Genomic DNA, 25,088 nt, shown 5'->3' with positions numbered 1-25,088 from the left:
GAAAGGCTTATCAGGGCTCAGTCTGCATTATAAAAGTGGATTTTATTTAGTAGTTTGGAGAAGAAATCTGTTTTCACATCCAGGAGGCTACTAGATTCTCACAGCAGTCTGAGAATGAAACATATGCACAGCAGTATAAATTCTTTTACTGAGACAGGGATAACATGTTAACTGACATGTGGGCTAAAAATGTATAAATGCAACCGCTACCTGCGCTTCATGCTGCAGCGGTCTGCCAGGTGAAACAGAGGAGAGAAAGGCTTGTCTTAGTAACAGCCACATCAAAGAGATTAGTGAAATACGATATATGTTCATATGAACATACATGCACATTATAACCTATTGATGCAACGTTGCTTTATGGTCTTGTGGGACCCACACTGAATTGAATGTATGTATCCAACCTGAGGGCCTCTTTTTGTTTTCTTAACAGTGTCATTTCAACCGAGCCTGTTAACGGAGGCGGGGAACTATATGCTAAAAATGCTCTGATGAGCAGCTAAAATGTCCAAGAAGAAGAAAAGTCGTCGTTTAAATCAGCCAATGGCAGCAGCGGAGCACCGCGCTGCGCCTCTCATGGTTCATTGGGGGGCGGGCCTTGCCGGGGAGGCCCCACCCCTCAAGGCCGCGTAGTTTGGTTGAGCACAGGCTGCAGTTTCAGTTTGTTTTATTCACCATTTTGAAGGTAGCTGGAGGTAAAAAAAAAAAAAATAAGAATTTTTGCGTTAGGAGGACTACTGGCTGCCGTACTTTTATTTTCACGCGCTAGCTCGGACGGTGGAGTTGTGCGTCAACCTCACTCCCCTCGGTGTTTTGCAGAGCGGGAATCTATATTCCTTCCCCCCCCTGTGCTTTTTCTTCTCCCCCTTTCTCACATCCTTAACCTCCACAGTATTCCTGCAAAATGTCAAGACCAGTGAGGTAGGTGTGCTAAATATGTCTTCTGCTCTCTCCGAGTTAATAACGACCCCGTGCTGGCGCCTGGCGTAGCCGATAACGTGCACGTCTCCACCATGTTGTGTTTTATGAACTGGGAATTTGTTTATTTCATGAAAAAATAATGGGAATGTGTGCATGCGTGTGTGTATGTGCGCTTCTCTTCTCGCGTGTGCACCCTCATTTTTTCTAATATGGATCCCAGCGCTGTGGACTGTTCGCCATGTCTTGTGTGGAGATACGCGCAGCCCGCCGCCGTGTCGTGTCTATCATGCTTTTAAACGGATCCATGATGTGCATTGTTGGCTGCTATGTAGGCCAAGCGGAAAATTAGTCGGTGTGATTTAACCAGCTACGTTTTACGGCTTACTTAAGCCAGGTCAGATAACGTTTTCCCCATTTTGTTTGAGAATGAGAATATGGCTACCCATTCATCCAGGGTAGGCTCCAGAAACGCCAATACACCCCCACACGAAAAAAAAAAATCTCCGGAGGAGGTGGTGGTCGGCCTCGGGATTTGATCTTGTTACCGCGCAGACTATGAGTGTCGTGTTGTAGTCGCCATTACATCGCATTTCGGGGGGGGGTTCGTACTTTGAGAACATTTTTAAAAATGGTGTCAGCCAACGAAAATGTCGTTGTTGTTGGGGGAGGAGGAAAAAAGAGCACTGAGAGCGGGTCTACATTTACAGAGCTGGCAGTAAATTAACACTGCTGGCTGATGTCAGAGGAAGGCGGAGAACTACAAGAAGTCACCACACCCCCTCCAACCCCCATCCCCATTGCAAGATCCCCGCTGTGATTATAACGCACGAGGTGCATTCAGACCTTTTATTCAGATTAAAATGCCTTTTTACTGTAAATCACATTAATGCTAATCTAATGTAAATTCAGTTCTCGAAATTTTGTGGCGACAACATGGAATCTTTTACTGGGTCATTCTCGCAGAGACAATTGGGTGAATATTTAGGGACTGTATGAAAATTACTCCTTATTTTTTTTTAAAAAGCTGTGAAGTTAAAAGAAATCCGACATTAACTAATGTTCTTCTTAATCTTATATTCGGGTTGAGAAAACAGGGTTTCTGCCTTTCAGAGTTTATAAGCTTTTAAAGGCATTGCATTAAAATAAATTGTAAAAATAAGGGCTTAGTTGGATTTAAAATGTCTTGAGGTATTTTTTTTGTTGCGTTCAAGACACGCCTAGACTAAGAACGTAACAATGTTAAAATATGCTTTGTAGGATTTTAATATTTACTTTTTCTTTTTTTACATGCTAAACACAAAGTCTGTACGTGAGCCCTCAACAGGTATAAAACAAAACTAAACATGTCGATTAAGACAGGTGAAGTCAATGAACTTTGGACAAAATAACACTGCCTTACTCTTTTTGTCAACACTCAGAGCACAGCAATCACATTTGAATAAACTTTATTGGAATTGTTACTTAACAAAGCTTGAACATGTGCGCCATCCAAATGTTGCATGCCATATAGTCATTGTCTGGCAGTAAGTGATGGATTGCAGGGCTGCCTCATATAACTGAATCAGAATCAGAAAGGGGTTTATTGCCAAATGTTGAGCAGGTTTACAACATTAGGAAATTGCTGCTGTGCTTCAGTGCAAACATACTGTCATAAATTGCGATTAAATAGACATGAAAAAATAAAAGTAGGAATAAGAATTAAAAAGTGCTACGTAGAAAGATATGTGCATGAGATATACATGAGATATACATGAGATATATACATGAGATAAGAATTAAGAGTGCTGCACTGTGAAAGATTTGGGACAATGTGCGCCAACATAAAACCTGAAAAGGATGAAAGACTAGTGCTCTCAAAACGATTAAAAAAAGCAAAACTCAAAAATGTTTAAGCATTGAGTTATAATTTTAAAGTCACGAGGACGACCAGTAGAACAGGACAAAATGTCTTTAGGAACATAAATACTTTCATGCTGAAAAAAAGCAAAACAAATAATTAGCATTCGTTACATAGAAAGGGCATTTGATACCTTGGGCAAGCTCTGCTGGGAATAGCATATTTTTTCTGTTTGTTTGTTTTTTTTCTACACATAAAATTAAAAAAAATAAATAAAATCAACTCGATTAGACACTTCCACAGATCCATTGATGAAGTCATTGCAGTTAAGATTTTTGCATTTTGTTCTTTATTGAGGTTGCCAGAAAGTCAATACTAAAAATGACTGTTGGACTAGATACTCATTTACAAAAGTGTTGTCCCTCAACCGAGACAGCTTCACACAGCACTGTTGCAGATACTCAGGCACACAGCCCCTCCCCTCACTAGCAGCTAAACACATGAACAATAGTGGACATTTAAAAAAACTTTGAGGAATTTTGTAAAGCTCCATTTTCACCAACATTGACGCATTACAGAGTTATAATAAATGCTAACCTGCCACTGTACATTTTAATGTTAGCTATTAGCCGCCATCCAATAGCTACATTAGCTGCCTGTTAAATCCTCATTAACGTGGTGGCTAGCGACAGTGGCTAATAGGGCTGCCACGATTACGTCGACTAGTCACGATTACGTCGACTATCAAAATCGTCGACAACTGATTTAATAGTCGACGCATCGTTTGAAGCTTTGTAAGATCCCAAAAGACGCAGGAATAAGTAGTAGGATTTAAGAGTGTAATAACGGACTGAAACAGAAGATGGCAGCACTGCATGTACAAGGATGCCAGCTGCCGTTAAACCCCGAAGAAGAAGCAGCTGTGTCCCAGAATTCATAGCGCGGCCCAGCTCAGTTTCCAACGATGGCGGCAGCTAGTTAGTTTTAATGTTACTCTTATTATTCTTTCTGGGTCACAAAAAAAAACGTTTAACATATGTTCAGGCGAGAATGTAGCTGTGTAAACCTCAAATATCTGCTCAGTTTATCAAGACACCACATATTTTCAAAAGCGCTCCGACGTTTTCGGAGACGTCTGTTACCCACTAGCTCGATAGCTAGCTGGGGGCTAGGCTCACTAGAGCTGTGAGAACACCGGACTCCCGGCAAATCGTTTTCAAACCCACCGCCGTCTTTCGCTACTCAGGTTAAACATGATATATAAGTCACTTAGATAACTTAAAAATGTTATTGTTTGGCTTTTTTCAGTGTTTTATTTGTTCCTGAGTAAATCGGTTTGGCTGAGATTAAAGTTATAGTTTTTACACAGCTGAATAAACGTCAAGCAGACAGCTGATTATCAGAAGTGTGAGATGCTCGAGAATATCCTCCAGTGTCCTGTTATATTTTAGATAGCAAGGAGTTTATTAAACTTCACCGAAACAATCTGCAAATTTCATTAAAATTTAACAAACTATCATCTTGTCTTTATTTTTAGTTAGCACCTTAAACACTTACAGCTGTAAGCTAATGATAGTCATATAAGAGCAGATGCTGCTGGTGCAATAAGCTGTACGTTTTACGTCCAATGGATGATGATCTGATTAGTCGACTAATCGCAAAAATAATCGGTGACTAGTCGACTATCAAAATAATCGTTTGTGGCAGCCCTAGTGGCTAATAGTAAAATAATACATTAATATGGGAGCTATGCTGCAGGCGCTGTCAGTTCTGCCCATCTGTAACATTCATAGACAGTGTTACTTTAACATAATGCAATTATTTGTGCCTATAGTGTGTTACATTACATTACATTACAGTCTGCCAGAAATGATAGCAGCCTACTTTACCAGCTCTGTTTGAATAGAAATGAAATTAGAAGCCATGTCAGCAGAAGCACAGCTATACCTCAGACACCTTAAAAATATTCTTTTTGTTGCGTAGCACCACCCAAAAAAATCTTGAACACATTCTTTACAGGTATGTTGCTTGTGTTACTCATGCTATTGTTTTTAATGCTCAAATCTCCTGATCAATAATTTACTAGTAGTTTAAACTAGTAGTAACAAGAAATAATTGCATGAGACTATAACATTCCTTGATAATCAAATGTTTTAAATATTAGTGAGAAGCGTGGTACCTTGCGCTGTGTCTACAACTGCAGTATATGGTGATGCATTGCTTTGGTAGCGAGGCTTTATCAGTTAACTCTAATATAGCCAACTTCATGTATCTTTTTTTTGGAGGGGAGGCAAGAGCTCCACCTAGACCTCGGCAGCATAGCTTTACATTTTCACGACCTACTGGGCTACAGAATTTAACCATAGAAAATGGTTCGATTGGAAATACACTACACTTTGACCTACGCCGTAACCTGAACTGGAATATCATTAAAATGGTGTTTTTACAAGAAAAAAAAAAAGATGCAATTGTACACTTGTGTGTTCAACCCAGCTGTGACGACAATGGCACAATGTGCCAGATTCTAAAAATTAAGAGGCGCACAGCAAGTCAGATGGCCACAAAAGCAGTGGTGCATGCTACATGATGTGACGTCAGAAGTCGTCCCGGGCCACCCACGGTGGGTCACGTGGCGAGAATAAAAACACCATAAGAAAACGAAAGCTGTCAGTAAAGTCAGGAGAGCTATTCTGTGTAATTAAGAGCTGTTTACAACTGTTAATTTGGTTGTTTAATAAACAAAATCTAACGTTGTGCATAACATTGCGCACACAGTGTCAGATTAATTTGGAAATATTGCTAATGTCAGCATTGCTAGCACCAGCAGCCAGGGTTGTCAGCCTGTGTACAGGGTGTTTGACTGTTATTATTATCGTGATTTGTCCCCCCCCGAGCCTGATTCTACTGGAGGTTTCTTCCTGTTACAAGGGAGTTTTTCTTTCTTACTATCACCAAGTGCTTGCTTACAGGAGTAGTCTATTTTAGGGTCTTTACCTTTACGATATAAAACACTTCAAGATGAATGTTGTTGTCATTTGGCGTTATATGAATTGAATTAAATATGCCAATTCAGTCAGATCAAATGACCAGTTCTGTAGCAGCTTTGTCAAATTACTTAGCCTAATAAACTGTGTGGTTATCTATATCTTAACACTGCTTGTTTATGAGCACATTATTTTATCACTGAAATTATAATGGGTTCTGTTGTAGATTAGTGGAGGTAGCAATTATTCTTTGTCTACCATCTGTGCTTGTATGCTAACATGAGATTGAGTCTGATATTCATTATACTTATGCCACATTATGCTACACTGGAGCTCAGTTTGCCTTAATTCTTGTATGAACTGCTAGCTGCACTCCTTTTTTTATTTTTTTATTTTTTTTAATGCAGCTGGTAGTTTTACTCATAGGCAGTATAAAAGCTGCATTCTTTTAAATGGCCACCGGGGGAGATACAGTTGCTGCAAAAAGACTGCCAACCCTTTATAGTCAGCATGTGTTGATCTTTTTGATGTTACATCACGTTGCGTGCACCACTGTATTTGAGGTGCTTCAGTCAGTCGTGCCCCGCTTCATTTTTGTAACCTGGCGTATTGTACCACGACCGTCACAGCTGGATTGAAGACAGTACGATTGTGTCAGTGTTCATCATGTTAATGATGGTCCAGTACAGAAGCTCAGTGATACAGGTGACTGTGTGATGATGACGTGGCAGCGAGCTAAGTGACCAATGCACAGGGTATACTGGCGCCCTGTCTGTTTGAAAACGGCTTTCTGATTTGACTTCTATAAGTAGTTTCCTGTTAAGTTTGTGGTCTGTTACTATTTTCAGGCTGTGTTGAATAAAATATCAAGCCCGCTTTGTAATACTTAGTCATACCGTGTTTCAGGGTAATACTGTGTATCAACGGTATACTCATTAGTTAGAAACTTCTGATTGACAAGGCACTGGCCAATTATCATTCACATCTGGTTTCAAAACACCAAGATGGCATTGTTAAAATCTTCAGAGAGTTCAAAACAAGATTTCTAATATCAGTTGGTGACATTGTTTTGCTGTATCCATATTTTGTACCGTTTTAGGTTTCACCAAAGTAACATTACCGGTTTAATAAAAGGCAAAATCCCACTGCTGATCTTATTCAGGACAGACCTGCTGTTTTGCTCTGGGAAAGTTGCCGTAGTCAACTCCGTCCGTTTCAGGTCCCAAAGTCAAACGAACACTACGGTATCACTGAGAGTTAAAAACTGTCTAATTTCTTTCATCTGTAATAAAATGATCAGCGTTGCTGCTTTACCAGGTGTAACAATTAAGTTTAACATCCAGGCATCCATGAAAACAGAATTTATTAAATTCAGTTAGAAGTTAGCGGGAAGTTAGCTCGCTAGCTTCCACCTAAACATGATATAGCATGTTCTGACTGAGTGATTTCTGAAACAAATTAAAACGTACAGCTCTGCTGTCACTTCAAACATAAATGAAGACAGAAAACTAAACAGCAGTGACATTTGTAGGGTTACTGAAGTTGGGCTAGCTGCAGAGGTGGGACCAAGTCATTGTTTTGCAAGTCTCAAGTAAGTCTCAAGTCTTTATCCTCAAGTCACAAGTCAAGTCTCAAGTAATGTCAGGCAAGTCAGAGTCGAGTCTCAAGTCACTGGTGTAAAAGTCCGAGTAAAGTCACAAGTCTGAAATTTTGAATTTCAAGTCCTTTCGAGTCTTTAAAAAAAAAAAACGAAAAAAGAATGTTGCAGTTATGCTAAATGTAAATATTAGACCATGTAATTTTTAAATCTGTGTTTTTCTCAACACATGACAAAATAGTGAACTTAGAAAATATACACAAATTGTGAAATTGCACCTCTTTAAAATGCAGCTCAATTAAACCTAGCTCCAAGAATAATTTTCACCGACAGTTCTGAGATAAGCTGCATGTTATTCTTGGATGCGGTTGTAGGACCGGCTTTAAAATCGCATGACAAAAATATCATACACATTAAAAAAAACGGTATCACCAACGTAGCCTGGACAACATTTGCTAGTTAGATGAAGTCATGATCTCATCGTAGCATATTTATATGCATATTTATAATCATACGGTTCTTGGAGTGAGTGCACACACTCATGAAGTTTAGTAACTTCAGGTCACTGCAACAAGTCCAGGTACAGTTTACCGACGGATGGGTGCAGGACCTTGAAATGCACCGTGTAGAACGAAAGACCATCGTACGTATCATAAGTTTACCAGTCTCACAAATCGTCGTCATAAATACACATTCGTTAACCGTTTATTAATAGGACCTTTGAGCTCAATGGTAATAGCAGTGGAAATAATTTCTGGTACCCATCACAGAAATGTAGCAGTGACAACAATATTGTATGCTGTAATCGTACTGGGCAATTAGTGATACAAAAAACCTGTTTTATCCTGTGAATAAAAGTATATGTTTTTGTCAATGTACCATAATAACAGAAGCGAAACGCAATATTGTGTCAGGACAATTCACTATTTATGCACAATAAACAAAGGAGCATAGCGCGACAATTTCTGTTCAGCGCCAGACTTGCTTGTAACCTATATCACCAATTATGTTATGAAAATGACGTATTAACTACTAAAAAACACTGACCTTCGTGTAAATGCTTGGAGCAGACTAACCTGTGAGCTGGAGGGTTCTGGGACGTTATATTTGATCTTTGAATGGCTGCAATCCAGGCCACCCGTCGCCTCTTTGTTACTTCGGAAACATGGCTCGAACAATTTCTCTTCAACGACGTAATCCGATAACAACCGATCTCTTTACCCGTCGGCTTCCCGTGGCTGTCATGCGACCGGCTATTGCAGTTAATAATACAACGGCTTCTTGACATTTTTGTTTCTTTTTATCGCTGTGTGACTGATTTCAATTGAAAGCCTGCGTTGGCTAGTACCTCTTGCCACGAGTTCCCAGAATCCTTTGCGGTTCTACCCGTGAATGACGTCACATTTTCAATCTCTATATAATATGCATGTTAAATTTTATATTTGGGGTAAAATATCAAGTCTTTTCAAGTAAACCGGTTCAAGTCCAATTCAAGTCCCAAGTCATTGGTGTAAAAGTCCAAGTCAAGTCACAAGTCTTAGAACATTTTTTCAAGTCAAGTCTAAAGTCATAAAATTAATGACTCGAGTCTGACTCGAGTCCAAGTCATGTGACTCGAGTCCACACCTCTGGCTAGCTGGTATATAATGATGTGCTACGTGATTGCTAGCGACACAGCAATGTTAGCATAATATAAACACAGTGAAGCTGGAGGATGAACGCTAACTTTTTTCCACTCGATAAAAGTTAAGTGAGGGTTTCTGGTGGTTAGGGACAAATGCAATTGCATGGCAGGATGCTATAAACGGATCAAACTTCAGTCAGGAGAACAACTGAAATAATCCATCCACAATACGAGGTTAGTCATTAATATACTGCAACAACATGGGAATAGAGCAGCTGCCAGAGAATTCAACATTAATGAATCAATGATAGGGAAGTGGAGGGAGCGCAGGTTTCCTCATATTCCAAAATTGCTTCGTCTCTTTGCTTTTACTGTTGCCCGGCATAATTAGCAGATGATGTTGTTTGCAGCCGCTGCAATGCTTTTGACCAAAACAGGCACAGCTTGATGACCCCATCAACATGTGCTATCGCGGTAGAGCGGTATAGTCAAAATCTCTACCGTTGGCCAGATTTATATCGTTTCTACCGTATACCGTTTATACTGCCCCCTAGGGCTGGGCTATATCATACCGTTCAGGGTAATACCGGTGTAATTTTGGGCAACAATAGGAAAATAAAATATTGCGATAGAATATGGGTAAAACGCGCATGCGCAGTGCCTATGTTTACATACGCACATGGCGGCGACGTAGAATGAGAAGAGCGAAAGCGGATTGTTTAATGAAACGGATGAACCAGAATTGGTTTGTAAAAATGCTGCAACTTCAGTGGTGTGGAACTGGTTTAGCTTTCGTCCGTCAGATACACAACAAAGCACTGTTTTTGGTAGAGCTTGCTAGCGGGCCGTCGTTATTACCATGTTGTTTGGAAAATACGGCACACTTAAAATCAACCCTTTGATTTTTCTGAAAATTGACAGAGCCCCTTATAATCCCGTGTGCCTTATGTATGAATTCTGGTTGTGTTTACTGACCTCGAAACAATTTTCTGTGGTACATGGCGCTCGAAAATCTGTCAAATGTTTTAGTACGACTTTGCTAAGCTACGAACCCGCACCGCTTGATGGATTGTCGGAGCATTACGGCTATCGTAGGCAGGCGCCTCGCGGAGTGATACGTACTGTGCTTCAACATAATATTACCGTATTGTGTGTGTATAACCTCTTTTTAAGTTTTGTGGATATTATACATGTTTATGCTGAGGATATGTCAGCCAGTTTCCACTGGAAATGCCTTTTGGTTAAACTGTCAGCAAGGAATTTGCACTGTTACGTTTTTATATAACTTTAATGCACATAAAAAACAGATGCTTGTTTAAGTGAAAATACATTGATGGTTTTTTTGCACTAATAAAGTTGTGGAGTTGTAAAGTATTTTGTCTAGTGTCAGTTATATCGTCAGTTATATCGTTATCGCAAATTTTCAAATGTATATCGTGATAAATATTTTTGGTCATATCGCCCTGCTCTACTGCCCACCCCTAATTCAGGGGTAAATTTTTTCCCAATGATTTTAACCTGAACTGTCTGTTTGTCTTGGTCAGTGCTGCTCTTCAGTTTTCCAAAGGGCGTGTTACCTGAAGTGCAGTCAAATACTGTCACTGAGACTTCCCCCATACACTTGGCCCAATTAGCCTTTGTAACTGTAGAAGGTAGACCAGTGTCCAGTTCAGGGCCCCCTGGCTGGAAGGCGTTTTATGTCTCGTACCAAATAATACGATCGAGACATTCATACACAGCCAGCACGTTGCCACTTGCACCACCTGAACTGCTGGACATTACATATGATAGCTTTGTTGCACTCTAGTCTACACTGTCTAATATCGGGTTATGGCAGTTAGGGCTGCCACGATTAGTCGACTAGTCACGATTATGTCGACTATTAAAATCGTCGACGACTAATTTAATAGTCGACGCATCGTTTGAAGCTTTGTAAGATCACAAAGGACGCAGGAATGAGTACCGGTAGTAGGATTTAAGAGTGTAATAACGGACTGAAACAGAAGATGGCAGCACTGCATGTACAAGGATGCCAGCTGCCGTTAAACCCCGAAGAAGAAGAAGCTGTGTCCCAGAATTCATAGCGCAGCTGTCAACAATGGCGGCAGCTAGTTAGTTTTAACTTTACTCTTTTTATTCTTTCTGGGTCACAAAATAAACGTTTAACATATTTTCAGGCTTGAATGTAGCTGTGTAAACCTCAAATATCTGCTCAGTTTATCAAGACACCACATATTTTCAAAAGCGCTCCGACGTTTTCGGAGACGTCTGTTACCCACTAGCTCGTTAGCTAGGCGGGGGCAAGGCTAACTAGAGCCGTGAGAACACCGGACTCCCGGCAAATCGTTTTCAAACCCGCCGCCGTCTTTCGCTAGTCAGGTTAAACATATATATAAGTCACTTAGATAACTTAAAAATGTTATTGTTTGGCTTTTTTCAGTGTTTTATTTGTTCCTGAGTAAATCGGTTTGGCTGAGATTAAAGTTCTAGTTTTTGCACAGCTAAAACTGTCAAGCAGACAGCTGATTATCAGAAGTGTGAGATGCTGGAGAATATACTCCGGTGTCCTGTTATATTTTAGAAAGCAAGGAGTTTATTAAACTTCACCGAAACAATCTGCAAATTTCATTAAAAATTAATAAACTACCATCTTGTCTTTATTTTTAGTTAGCACAAACACTTCAAGCTGTAAGCTAATGATAGTTATATAAGACCAGATGCTGCTGGTGCAATAAGCTGTAGTTTTACGTCCAATGGATGATGATCTGATTAGTCGACTAATCGCAAAAATAATCGGTGACTAGTAGGGCTGAACGATTATGGAAAATAATCTAATTGCGATTTTTTTTGCCCCAATATTGCGATTGCGATGCGATATGCGATTATTTTTTAAGGTATTTGTCTTCTGTATTATTAAACAAAGACAAGCAATACATCATATAGTATGGCCAATACTATATTACATTAATTTTAAACTGTTCTTTCCTGGAAGACAGACCTCTGTTATGATGACATGAGGTGATGCATGAATTGATGACTGACATTTTTATTTAACTTCTTCAATCACAACAGTATATTTGAACATACACAATAGTTTATTTTTAGCTTACAAACATCTGAGCATAAAGTGCTGACAAGGAACCCTGGTGTAAACATTAAAATGAAAGTCAGTACAATGTGCAGATTGCAGAAATATACATAAAAAAAATCAGTGGCTTTACCACACTCAGTTTTTCGACATCTGTGAACTACTAGACAGTCATTCAATTAAAAAATAATATTAAATAAATAAAACTAATAAATAAAAAATACACACATCTTACTGATCTCTGCAGTCAGTAACATTACACATAAAGTGCAAACATAATAGCAATTGTATAAACACACACACAAACACGCCTTTAAAATTTAAAGGCGTGAAATTGGACGGTCTAGTTCTGATTAGCGTCACCGCTGTCTCGGTGGAGTTTAATAAACTCGGCCGTCTGCTTCTTGCTATCTAAAATATAACCAGACACTGGTGTAAATTCTCGACTGTCTCATATTTCTGTTTAATAAGTTTTCTGTTTGACGTTTAGTCAGCTGTGTGAAAACCAAGGAGGAACCCACCCGGGGGATTAATAAAGTTTTATTTTATCTAATCTAATAACTTTAATCTCAGCCAAACCGATTTACTCACGAACAAACAAAACACTGAAAAAAGCCCAACAATAACATTTTTAGGTTGTCTAAGTGACTTATATATTACGTTTAACCCGAGCAGCGAAACTCCGCGGTGATCTGAAAATGATGTGCCGGGAGTTGTGCCGTTCTCGGCCGCATCAGTAACCCTCGAGCTCCCGGCTAGCTGTCGAGCTGGTGGGTAGCAGACGCCTCTGAAAACGTCGAAGCACTTTTGCAAATATGGGATATCTTGATAAACCGAGCAGATATTTGATGTTTACACAACTACTTTCTTGCCTGAAAATATGTTAAAAGTTTATTTTGTGACCCAGAAAGATTAGTATGAGTAATTTTAAAACTTAGTAGCGGCCGCCATTGCTGGAAACTGGAGTTTGGCTGGGCCGCGCTATGAATTCTGGGATATGGCAGTAATTTGGACAGCCTTCGGCGCGTCGCTGTGACGTAATCGGTCTACAAATGCGGCCTCAGGAGGATGCAGCCCATGAATTGTATAATATAATCGCAGTATAATCGCAGCCTTTGCGGTTAGAAAATTGCACTTGATCATGTCGCGATATTATCGCAAATGCGATATATCGTTCAGCCCTAGTGACTAGTCGACTATCAAAATAATCGTTTGTGGCAGCCCTAATGGCAGTAACTTAATGTAATCTAATGCAGTGTGTTCTTCTTCACAGGAACAGGAAGGTGGTGAACTACTCACAATTCAACGAGTCTGATGACGCAGGTAAGTGAGGCTTCAGATGTGTTTCATTACAAATGGAGTGACACAAGGGCAATGTACAGATTAGTCTCTGCTATAGATATTTAGCATCAGTGCACAGTAATGACACAATTTAAGGTAAAAAGTATGAGGTAAAAAAAAAAAAAACCTGTCCTGTGAGGCGATACTGTGTTTTGGTACATTTATATGCGCACAGTTTCTCTTTACTTTGTGTCGACCAGTAAATAAATACCTCTGCAGAACAAATGTTCCAGTTTTGTGTCTGAAAGTAAACAGAATTTTAGCTGAGATATCAGATTTTAAATCCCCAAATATCAACGTTGGTTTTTAAAATGCTTCATCAGTTGGAATCTAAAAGATATTCAGTCTCCTGAGAAAATCATGGTCCAAGTTTCCAAGTTGAGGCAAAGTGTAACTTCAGGTGCTGGTTTGGCTCATGGGGCGAGAAGGTGGCTGGGTACGGCTGCCTTCCTGACCAATCGTTACTGCGATATCCAGCCAAAGCAACAAGTACAAAACTAATGGTCTTCTGTTAGTTTTAAGTATAAGCAAGCTAGCAATAACTGAGCCTAACAGCTGGTTTTATTCTGGTAGTGTTTTTCTTTTAATACAAAGAAGCAGTTTGTTGCTGCAACATTTTTGCCTCTTCTGGATTATGGAGATATTCTATATATGAATGCTTCTGCTCAGTGTCTCTGGATGGTTGATACTGTGTCTCATGCTTCTCTGAGGTTCAGCACAAACCGTAAATTTCAGACTCACCACCGTGAGTTATACCCTCTGGTATGATGGCCTGCTTTGGCCAGTCAGTCTCATTTATACGGTTTTATATATTAGGCAATACTCGGATTGCTGCCTTCCTATATACGTTCCCTGGTTGCAGTGAAACATGCTGGTCATTATTCTCTTCGTCCGCATGGTTACTTGTTGCTTTCTGTTCCATTTGCCTGAACTGAACTTGGCAAAAGAGCTTTAGTCCATTTAGCAACTCTCTGTTTGGAACGAGCTGCAGAACAACGAAAAAAATAACAGAATTCATTTATTAAGTGATTTTAAATCAGAACTAAGAATCTTTGAGGCCAGTTCCATAACATGCAACTGTTTCAATTAGATTGCTCGTCATTTTAATTGAATTTTATTTTATTTATTAACCCCCCCCCCAGAATATTTTACATTTATTTGTGTGTGTGTGTTGTTGCCTTTGTTTAATTGTGTAATTTGTGTAAAATCTCAGTGGGATCTTCCTGGTTAAATAAAATAAAAAAAAATGAAGTCATTGAGAGTAATTTAGGGTGGTGACTTTAGCATTTAACTCAAAGCACTGTGATGTCTTAACTGGTATCTTGTAGAGCTGCTAGCATGATATTGAGTTGTGTGTCTTAAAGGTTAAAAGTGCGCTTTCTCCTTAGATGAGGAGTATGGTGACGACAAGCCGAAGAAGGTGCGACCAGCCCCTCGTGAGCACAAGCGCTCAAAGAACTCGCAAGATGACAGGTGAGCCCTAAGTGGAGATTTGGTAGGATTGTTGTGTCTGGTTACAGTTTCTAATGCAGCGTCAGACACTGTGATCAATTCTACACTTTATCACTTGGATGTAGGGCTGGGCCATATTATACCGTTCACGGTAATACCGGTATAATGTTAGGCAACGATAGGAAAATGAAATATCGCGATAGAATGGGAGTAAAACGCGCATGCGCAGTTCCTTTGTTTTCAAATAAATTGTTGATTTAATATATGTTTGAAAAGGAGAGATCCAGGTAACAGTTATCAGTTTTTCATACAGGGCTGGAAGAAGGGAGGACAAAGTACATCACATGTTGTGTGTATCATGTAGTTGACACATAGGAAAAATCAGGATATCAGAATATGCATATTTTTGTTAGTGAAAGAGCTCAGTGGCAGGATATTAACTGTGCCAGAGACAAACACTGGCACCGTTTATGAATTTGTTTAATAGTTCTTGGATATCAAAGCAAGTGCCAGTTATAGTGCTGATTGCTCAGTCTCTTACTGCTGCTGCCACCTGTGGCCCAGCCCACCACAGGTGGCCTTTATTCTCTCTATCATGTGTGATTATCGCGCTGTTTAATCGGCATGTTGGTGTGTTATTTGGCAGATAAAATCACAGTTATGTGAATAAATTAGTCAAGTCTGAGAGACTGAATAGAGGAGAAAATGGTTGTTTTGTATTTTTACATTTTTTACTCAGTAATGCAACAGTAGGCAAAATGAAACATGCTTCCCACTGAATGAATAATGTTGAATCAGTGAGAGTAACACTGGCTGGAGCTCATCAGGACATCTTTCAGACCAGTCCTCAGCACATTACGTCCATATTATTTCATCCATGCCAGTCCATTGCAGTCTGTCTTGTTGAAGAGTTCCTGGCTGCCTTTCCTGAAGACACTGTTTTGTTTATTTCTTGTTCTGCTCCCCAGTGAGGACTCTGATGACAAGCTCTCCAAACCCAAAAATGATTCAGCAGGTAAGTCAGTCTGAGCTACATGAAAAAGGTTGATTCTCTCTGAAAACAGCTGGAGTTTGATTAACGCTCACTGACTTCCTCTGTGTTGATACTAAAGATGACTTTGGCAGCGATGATGAAGACAATGACTTTGGAGAGGAGGATGAAGATGGAGGAAGTGACTATGAAGAAAAAAGAGGGAAAAAGGGAAAGAAAGCCAAGGTGGAGAAGCCCAGCAAGCGGGGGCCGAAGAGAAAACGGGCTGCAGGTAACGCAAGTTTGTTTGAAGGCTACTTCTAATTCTCTGCTACAACTCTGGCAGCATCAAACACTGAAGACGTATGCAGCTTTTAATGTTGATCAGCTTTGTTTGTTGTATATGGAATTTTACTTTGGACAGTGTTATCCACACACACGGTCAGATTGACTAAGAGGGGCAAATGATGATGCGCTCGCAATCTCAGGAATGCGGTGATGGAGAATGGGAAGATCTGGGAATGCTCTCAGGGCTTCAACTGGCATTATGCTAATTTATAAACAAAAGAATGCAACAAATCAAATAATGACCAGCAAACCTTTGCAAGAGTGGTCGGAAAACAAGCAATCAATCATATCAAAAAATCATACGGTAAATGTGTAGGTTTTCCTCATTTTCTGCATAAAATTCAGATCACTTAATGACAGCTGAGGAAGAAACAACGTTCTGATGTCAATGTGTTTGTGGTCTAACTGATCCAACAAGCTCTGATCCAGACTGTGGCATCGAGGTAGGTCTGGATCAGAGTTTAGGTGGAGATATTGAGGTGTTATTTATCTGTTAAATGCCAGGTCTCTCTTGGAAATGAGACTTTTACCTGGATAAATAAAGGACTAATAAAAAAAGTTTGAGTGATCGAGCACATGATTTTGATTTGCTCAGCTCTCGTCGACCCTCTGAGTAAAAAAGGTTCAACCTCTGAGAGCGGCACATGTGTTTAACATTTCCACAAAGTGTTTTCTTGAGAAAACAAAACCACTCAAGGAATAAGTCATAGTTTTGAGATTGATATTAGTCATGGACTGTTTACTGGTCGCCTGGTAACTGGTCTAAAGGAAAAACTAACCAAGAGCCTCATTCTTGGTAAAAAGCTCTACCTTTATGTAGAGCTGGGCGATATGAGATTTTTTCATATCACAATATGTTTTTTTCATTTCAGGCGATAACGATATCTATCACGATATAAGCCAAATAACTATATTTGTAAGATTTAAATGTGCCGTTGCTCACAAGTAAAATGTGAAATAATCAGCAGCTTGTTTTTATTTAAATATTTATTTCCCATAATAAGTTCAACAGGGTAGATGTACTTAAGGAACATGAGACTTTTTCAGATAAATAAAGGCAAATATTGCAAACTACACAAAAGGCAGCCGCTAAAGCGTTTAAGTTTTAAAATAGAACAAACGAAACAGACTAAATTGTCAATTCCACTTAGAAACAAAATATTAATTCTAAAAATAAATCTTAGTTTGTTTTACAGAAGAACAGACAAAACTGACTAACTTTTGTCAATATCAAATAAACTGAGAACTAAAAGGAAATTCTCAATCTCTCCTTGTTGTATAGCTGAGCTTTTCAAACAGTTTTAACAGTTACTTTAGTCTGACAAAAGCCGAATGACGAATTAGCGCTTCCAGTCAGAGACTGAGGCGACGTCCACACGTACACGGGTATTTTTGAAAACGGAGATTTTCCGTTTTCGTTTTAAAAATAATCCCGTCCACACATAAAGGCAGAAATGAAGGAAAACGCTGCTATGAACATGCCAAAGCAGCAGGTGGCGCTAGATTCCTAACCGTGCAGAAATGTTGGCCAATCAGAAGTCTAGAAGCCTCGGTGGGAAAAAGTAAACAAAGCTGGGGCACAGAAGCAGAACCGAGTCGTATGTGTGGACGGACAGTAACTGTGTGTATATGTAAGCATTTAAACACTGCAGAGAGTAGAATTAACAGTAACAGTATTGTAGAAATTCATTTCACCGAAACAATAACGTGGCGCACAGTGTGACGCATGCACCAGTTTATTGTATTTCCAGACTTGCTTTCGGCACAATTTACAGTGCACGCTACTCTGTTTTTTGTCAGACTTGAAATAGCCGAAATACCTTCACACTACGGAACTTCTATGGCTCTTCCGTTCGACAATCTCTCCGGCATTGGAACCATCATCTGTTTTCTCTTCGGTCACGCTCGGTTGATTTTTCTAGTCGGCACACTCATTTCCTCCATTACGCGCTGGCTCCATTACCCGCTGGCTGCTTCCCAAACAAACACACGTGCGGCTTGGCACTTGTGCTGCACGTAACAAGTCACGCGACGTGACGCTGCGGCTGTGATTGGTTCGGCTCTGCACTACTTAATTTGGATTGGCTGACCTTTTTTTTTTTTTTTTTTTTTTAAGAGGACAAGAGCGGCGAGGTCTATCGCGATAGCTTAATTTCTCTATCGAGTAAAAGTTATATCGCGATACATATCGTTATCTTTCTATCGCCCAGCTCTACCTTTATGTTTAGTTTTTTAAACTCTCAGAAACAGGCTGTAGTCTGAGCTTCAGATGTGGCGCTATACATTTTAGCCGCATCAAAGAAACAAAGGAGTTGGCAGCTAAAATGTCAAAACTGTCTAAAGTTTGATCTGTTGTGCTCTGTCTGTATTCTTAGATGTGACCAAACGAGGCGGATGTCAGTTTATCAGCTTTGTTCTGTGTAGCCATGGCGGTGTGTTATAGCTTCAGGAGACTCCACAATGTTATCCTCGTGGTTTTATCTTAAACGATAAAGAGATCATTGACATCGATCGCTTGACATTACACATCCAGCTGGAGGATATCTCACTCAGCCCACCACAGCTCGAGAGCACTGGATGTGCTCTCCTGGACATTTATTCCTCCCACACTTTCAACTGATTGAAGCGTTTGCTGTCCTACAACGGTCCCCGACACTGTGATTTATTATTACTGTGAATGGAAGCTACGGTGGACGAGGCTGATCAGTCACTGTCATCTGCTGAGCTGCGATTATAAATACTGACAACATATCGGTATTTGTAATTAATATATTAATTAATTAATTGATGGTCCGGACAATATCCTGTTCGTATCTGCTGCCCACTTTTTAGTTATAGCGGAGCAACTTTATGCTGCTGATTTAAATCAGCCTTTATATTTCTGCCTCATCAACAAACAAGTGAGTAGTTACACACAGAGAGCTCTGTGTGTGTGCGTGTGCAGTGGAGCCAGCAATGTGGGCCTTCAGATGTCCTACATGGCATAAATGGCTTACCTGCAATGCTCCACTGTGACTTTTCATTACACATCAGGGTTGTACATGTTGTGTTTGTGTTGTATTGCTTTGCTGCTAAGCTGTTTAGGCAGTATCCCCTCACGTATGTTCATTAGTTACAGTATGGATGTGAACCGTGCACTCATGCTGGTAGCCTGCGTTTGTGGTATTCATACTGGAAGTGACTCCTCAACAGCAGCAGTAATAAGTTTTCTGTGTTTGGGGCACTCGGTATACATCATGGAGGGTGGATGGCACCGCCTAAAGGCCACAATATACCTGCTGTAATGGTCGTTTCACTCACCGCAGCAACCACAGGAAGCCTCTGCAGTAATTACCTGGACAATAGGTGTCGCCAATCAGACAGTCAATACCAAAGCTAAGACTTTGGAGAGGGGGCACAAACGCTGACGTTTTCAAACTGTTCCAAGCGGTCTCTGAGCTCCTGAGCTGGAATATCATTAAAATGGCGGGAATAGCCGGCATGATTATGCACTCGTGTCCTCAACCCGGCGGCGGCGGCCACAGCGCAATGAGCCCAATTGCAAGAATCTGAGCACGCGACAAGTCGAGCACAATGGCACTGTTAATGGGTGCATGCTAACCACCAGCCTGCACTGGCATGGCTGCAGCTGTTTTGGTTTTTGCTGATCTCGCAGAGGAATGATGGGATGGGACAGTAGAACTGTCCTTTTTTTGTTTTTTACGACCAGTTGATGTGGAGGATTTGTTGTGGAATTAGTGGAAAGATCTACGTCTGAATAGAAATAAAGTTGCATGATACCGGAGATCAAATAAAAGCACTATACAGAGCAGCATTAAGGCACTGTTTCCGTTTGTCTTGTTTGTTTTACCCATCATCCTCTGAGTCGTTGTGTAACTGTCTGTGTGTGTTCTTGTGTAGATGACAGCGATGACGACAGGGAAGTGAGTCGAAAGCGTACAGTGCGTCAGGCGGCCTCAAAGGCCGTGTCCAAACAGAGAGAGATCCTGCTGGGAGATGGAGGCAGCGAGGATGAGGAACATGAAGATCAAGAGGAGCCCTACATGGACCGTATGTAGAACACAGCACACTTTGATACAGCAGCTCATGTCTTCACTAAAAACAATGTACCTGTATCTTCATTTGCTAGGACACAGGCAACAGTGAGCTGTTTTTGTAGTATGAATTTTTATCACAGCTTAAATGGTATTTTAACTAGTAATTGTTTTCAGACTTTAGGTCTGGTTTTTAGTTTGATCTATAGCCTCCATTCTTCGTGGCAATAGTACTCATACTGTGAGCATGCATGCACCTTTTCTGGCCTCTTTAAACCATAGATAAACCATCGTGTTAGTGATGCTTTTGTTTGAAGCCTGGAACGATTTGGTTCTTTTGAAACTGTACAGGAAGCCATGCAGTTCAAAAGCTTGACAAAAACAAGACACCATTCATCTAGCTGTTCATCCAGCACATAAGCCACTGTACATACCTCACTCTATCCAGGTATTCACACTGGAAATAGCCGGGTGTTTACTTTAATTCACTGTGTTCTCCACAACATATACACATGATGGGAAAATGGAGGCATTAGAAAACACCCAGATACAATATTTGGTCCCTTTCTGCTAACATAAACAGTGCATTTGATTATAACTCCTGTGTCCTGGAGGTTAATGTTCAACAGCGTGTTTATCTCCACAATTTACAAACTGAACTTCAAGTTGTTTTCACTCACCAGAGTTTGTCAGCTAAGCTAAGCTCAGTAAGCTTTTTTCTCATAACTTAATTGGTTCTATTACTAGTTTTAGTAGTCTTTAGTCTTGTGTTTTTGCTCCCTGTATGTTTCTAGTAGAACGATAAAGCAGGTTGAGTTTGGGGGCAGAGCTACATTGGGATCGACAAGTCTTTAGATCATGAACATGCAGACCTACCCCTCAGTTTCAAAATGCCTGGTTTGCTTCTTGGTGGGACGCTGCTAATCAATAGGTGACGCTGAGGTCACTACTCCCATCTTTTATGTATAGTCTGTGGTATCACTTGTCTGTGATATCAGTAGACTCCCAAGTCTTGCAAATTGGATGTGACCCAGAGAGCCACAACAGTCAAACTGGAAATGGAATCATCCTCTAAAGCCGCAGTGCTATCATGGTATTAACTGGAACTGGAAATGGATGAAGACATTAAAGTACCTCAGTGTTTGAAATGGTTTTTGTTTTAAACTGAAGCTGGGGAGGCTTTAATATTCCAGGCATGCTGTGTATGTATGTAAACAGTGACTCTTGTTCAGTTGGATACCCTCTGTGCTCGCTCTCTGAGATTCTTCTGTGTCCTGTTTGCAGCTGACGAGTCTGGCAGCGATGAGGACTTCATGGTGGAGGATGACGATGACAGCGACTACGGTCACTCCAAGAAGAGAGGCAAGAAGGTGATTCGACGGCGACGGACAGACAAGGAGAAGAAAAGCCCCAAGCCACGGCTAAAGGCCACAGGTGAGGCAGCCAATCAGAATACAGGTGCAGGAAGATGGGTCCCAGTATGCCTGTGACGTGGCTTCCTTGCTCACCGTAACTTCATTGTGCAGTCACAGGAGGTCACTGCAGTATTCTCCTGAACGATAGGTGCCGCCATTCAGACAGTACAACCACAAAAATGCTGATGTAGGAAGAGAAGTAGTCAAAACCGGAAACAACGACTTTCCAAGTGTTTTTTTTCCCCCCACAAAGTTTTCAAACAGCTGCAACATTTCCCTCTGTATATCTGTGTATCTCTGAGCACACAAAACCTTCAGTTTTTACACCCAAGTTGTTTATTTTAGAAACTGTCAGAATATTAAATTAATATGTTAAGTAAGTTGACATGCTGGCTGTGAATCCTGTTCAAAAGTTACAATCTTAAATGCTTATACGAGGCTGGGTTGCAGGCAGAGAAGCCCAAGCCTTCCCCTCAGTCATGTCCAGCTTATCTGGGGAAACACGGAGGCATCCCCGGGCCAGCCAAGCAATATAATCCTTTCATTGAGTCCTGGGTGAGGTGTTCTAGGCATGTCCCATTAGGATTTGACCCAGGGGGTGACCATCTCTAAGTAGCAGTGCTATTTTGAACCCCTCTTGAATGACTCAACTCAGAACCCTATCGGTGAGAGAGAGGACAGTCACCCTTCTAAGAAACCTAATTTCCACTGTTTGTGTCTTATTTTTTGCCTTCAAAATAATGAACGATAATAAGCTGCAGCTCCATCTGGTGGCAGATGGCTACGTAACATTTAGGACACGGCGATTTGTAGCATTTTCAATGGAAATGTTAACAAATAGATTAAATAACGAGTGCGTCGAGTACTAGTGACAATAGCGGCGATCAGTCGACTAGTCATTACCCTGCCCTCCCTTCTCTCACCCCAACCGGTCGCAGCAGATTGCCCCGCCCCTCCCTGAGTCTGGTTCTGCCGGAGGTTTCTTCCTGTTAAAAGGGAGTTTTTCCTTCCCACTGTCGCCGAAGTGCTTGCTCATAGGGAGTCATATGATTGCTAAGTTTTTCTCTGTATGTAGTATTGTAGGGTTTACAATATAAAGTGCCTTGAGGCGACTGTTGTTGTGATTTGGCGCTGTATAAATAAAATTGAATTGAATAGTCGTGCACATCGTGTTTTGTGTGCTCTAAAACGAGAGCTGAACAAAATTTTCCTGACAAATGCAGGAGAAAAAAAACACACTCCGTTCCTCATACTGTCAGAAAAACTTTCCTGTCAGGATCAAGTTTGTGCAACCCGGCACATTCAGAATAATCCACCTTGATGAAACTACAGCACATCACCACTTTACTGCTCACTCAGTGAGCATCACATCCCTCTGTGTTTATCTGAATCTTTGTCTTGTGAAAGGGAAAAAGTGCTCATTTCTTCCAAAAGTACAAATATGAATGTGGATAATGACATTAAGTCATAAATAAAAGTAAGTCGCTGCTTGCTGACAGAAATACTGCAGCAGGCTATTACAGGACTACACATATGCAATGTACATTAACAAGTACTTGTTAAGGTTGATGGTGCAAAAATGTGTCACTGAGTGGATCCTGATCAGAAATGGAAACAGAAAATATGAATTGGTTTGCCTTTGCTTTGCACCTTTGCTTCAGGTGTGTGCCAGTGCAGAGCAGTGGGTACCGACCAGTGTTAAATATATTCCTCATTGTGAGTCAGAGTTACATGGCAGCCCGCCTGTGTGCATTTACCTGTGCGATTAGTCACTGACTGATTTGTGTCCTTCTCTCTGAAGTGACCCCCAGCCCAATGAAAGGAAAGGGGAAGGGGCGCCCCAGCACCAAGGCGATGGAGAAGAGCTCACCCAAAGAGGAAGAAGAGGAGGAGGACCCAGAGAGTCCCCTGGAGGAGGAAGAGGAGGAGCCCGAGAAGAAGGAGAGTTCCCCAGCTCCCAAGAAGACAAAGGAGGCCGCAGGAGGAGAAGAGGAAGAGGAGGACGAGGAGGAGGAGGATGGCTCAGAAGAGGAGGCACCCTCTGGAGAAGACTAGAAGATGGTACCCATTTGAAGCCCATCCTCCACATCTCTCTCTGTCTGTTCTCAGTGGGTTTTTTCTGTTCTTCTTTTTGTTGTTTTGTTTTTTTTCTTTTTGTTTTGCTCTGCGTTTAGACTTTTTGTTTTTTGTTTTTTTGGTTCTTTTGGTTTGTGCCGGTGGCCTGGCTCAGTGGTTTGGACTTGGTGTGCTTCTTTAACCTCCCCCCTCCTTCTCGCTGCCTCCAGCTTGGACATAGTGCTCCTGTGGCTGTACAGCATATGTAAGGACTTAGCATTTTCTCTTCATCCTTTCTGGATTTTTGTGTGAAAACTGTCAGCGCTAGCAGGCATCCGTCCCGAGTGTGAACACACCCCTTCACTGCTGTGTATCTTTGTTTCCTCCTCGCGGTTATCAGGCATGACTGGCCACACTCTTTACTATTTTTTTTTTTTTTTTACTGATATGTGTCGGTAAGTTGAGCACTGTATTTGCAACATGACGTTGAGTGAGCACGTGCAGGCAGCGGTCAAGCCTTCACCCTCTCTGGTTTGCTTTTTTGGCACCAGGTGGTTGTTTTAGACGGTTCTTTGAGTTTGAGCAGCGTCTTTTAAATTCTTTTTAAAGCTAGCTCCGCTTCCTTCAGACACTTTGATCTACATAGTTTGCGGCTGCTGTGTTCGCTACATGTCAGACTGCCACCGTTGCACATTTCAAGAAGACGCGCGTGTGTGCCTTTGCATACACGCTTAAATTTTCATTGGGGTACTTTTTGTATTTTTCCTCTAAGCCCATCAGCTGCCTTTGTGAAATGGTTTCTGTTGTTGTACATCAGGCTTTCTAATAACCTCCTTTTAAAAAACTCACGCAATTTCTATTCCCTGCATGGCTACAGCATCTTCTGAACACTCAAGCCCTTGTGCCAGGCATCCTGAAACCGTTTTATTTTAAGAAAGAGGTGTTTTTGTTTTCTTTTCTTTTGTCTTTATGTTTTCTTTTCAGAGTTAAAAAATGAATGTTTTTCTCCTGTTGGTTATTGTTCTAATTCTCTATTCAGATTTTTTTTGTAATGTTTGTTTTTTAAGAAAAAGAAATAAAATGTATCTTGATTTTAAAGAAAAAAATGTCGACCCTATCCAATCTGTTCTTGCCTGATGGTTTGATCAGCCATCCCTTCTTTGACTTATTCTGTCCTTTTCATCCCCCTCCCACCCCCAAACACATCAGCTTTAGCGAGGTCCATGTTTCCTGGAGGCTTTTTTTTTTTTTTTTTTTTTTTGCCCACATTACTGTTTCCACAAGTGGACACCTTTTTGACTCCAGATTTCCACAGTCCTGCGACTCGGGAGTAGATTAAAAGCGGGCAGCTCGGTATATATCCGGCATTTGTTTCTCTGTCAATGCCTTAATTTTCATTGAGTTTCGGTCGTGGCTCTGATT

The 25,088-nt window shown here is 40.8% G+C and overlaps 1 protein-coding gene across 1 annotated transcript; it reads left to right on the top strand.

The window, feature by feature from the left end:
- The first annotated feature begins 562 nt into the window (after positions 1-562).
- On the top strand, positions 563-24,772 carry nucks1a (nuclear casein kinase and cyclin-dependent kinase substrate 1a). Its single transcript, XM_026169026.2, has 8 exons — positions 563-921; positions 13,325-13,374; positions 14,781-14,865; positions 15,813-15,859; positions 15,957-16,106; positions 20,063-20,212; positions 21,481-21,630; positions 23,413-24,772. The coding sequence occupies exons 1-8, from the start codon at positions 905-907 to the stop codon at positions 23,664-23,666; spliced, it is 903 nt and encodes a 300-aa protein (XP_026024811.1). The 5' UTR covers positions 563-904; the 3' UTR covers positions 23,667-24,772.
- The last annotated feature ends 316 nt before the right edge of the window (positions 24,773-25,088 follow it).

The sequence above is a fragment of the Astatotilapia calliptera genome, chromosome 5 (genome assembly GCF_964374335.1).
Source record: "Astatotilapia calliptera chromosome 5, fAstCal68.1, whole genome shotgun sequence".
NCBI lineage: Eukaryota > Metazoa > Chordata > Actinopteri > Cichliformes > Cichlidae > Astatotilapia > Astatotilapia calliptera.
The sequence above is the reverse complement of the archived record's forward strand: the minus strand, read 5'-3'. Positions and strand labels throughout refer to the sequence as shown.

What these genes read in the sequence shown, in the direction of transcription:
- nucks1a (XM_026169026.2), top strand. An exon ending in AAGAACTCGCAAGATGACAG is followed by an intron (nt 14,866 to 15,812) that starts GTGAGCCCTAAG and finishes TCTGCTCCCCAG; the next exon opens with TGAGGACTCTGATGACAAGC. An exon ending in ACCCAAAAATGATTCAGCAG is followed by an intron (nt 15,860 to 15,956) that starts GTAAGTCAGTCT and finishes TTGATACTAAAG; the next exon opens with ATGACTTTGGCAGCGATGAT.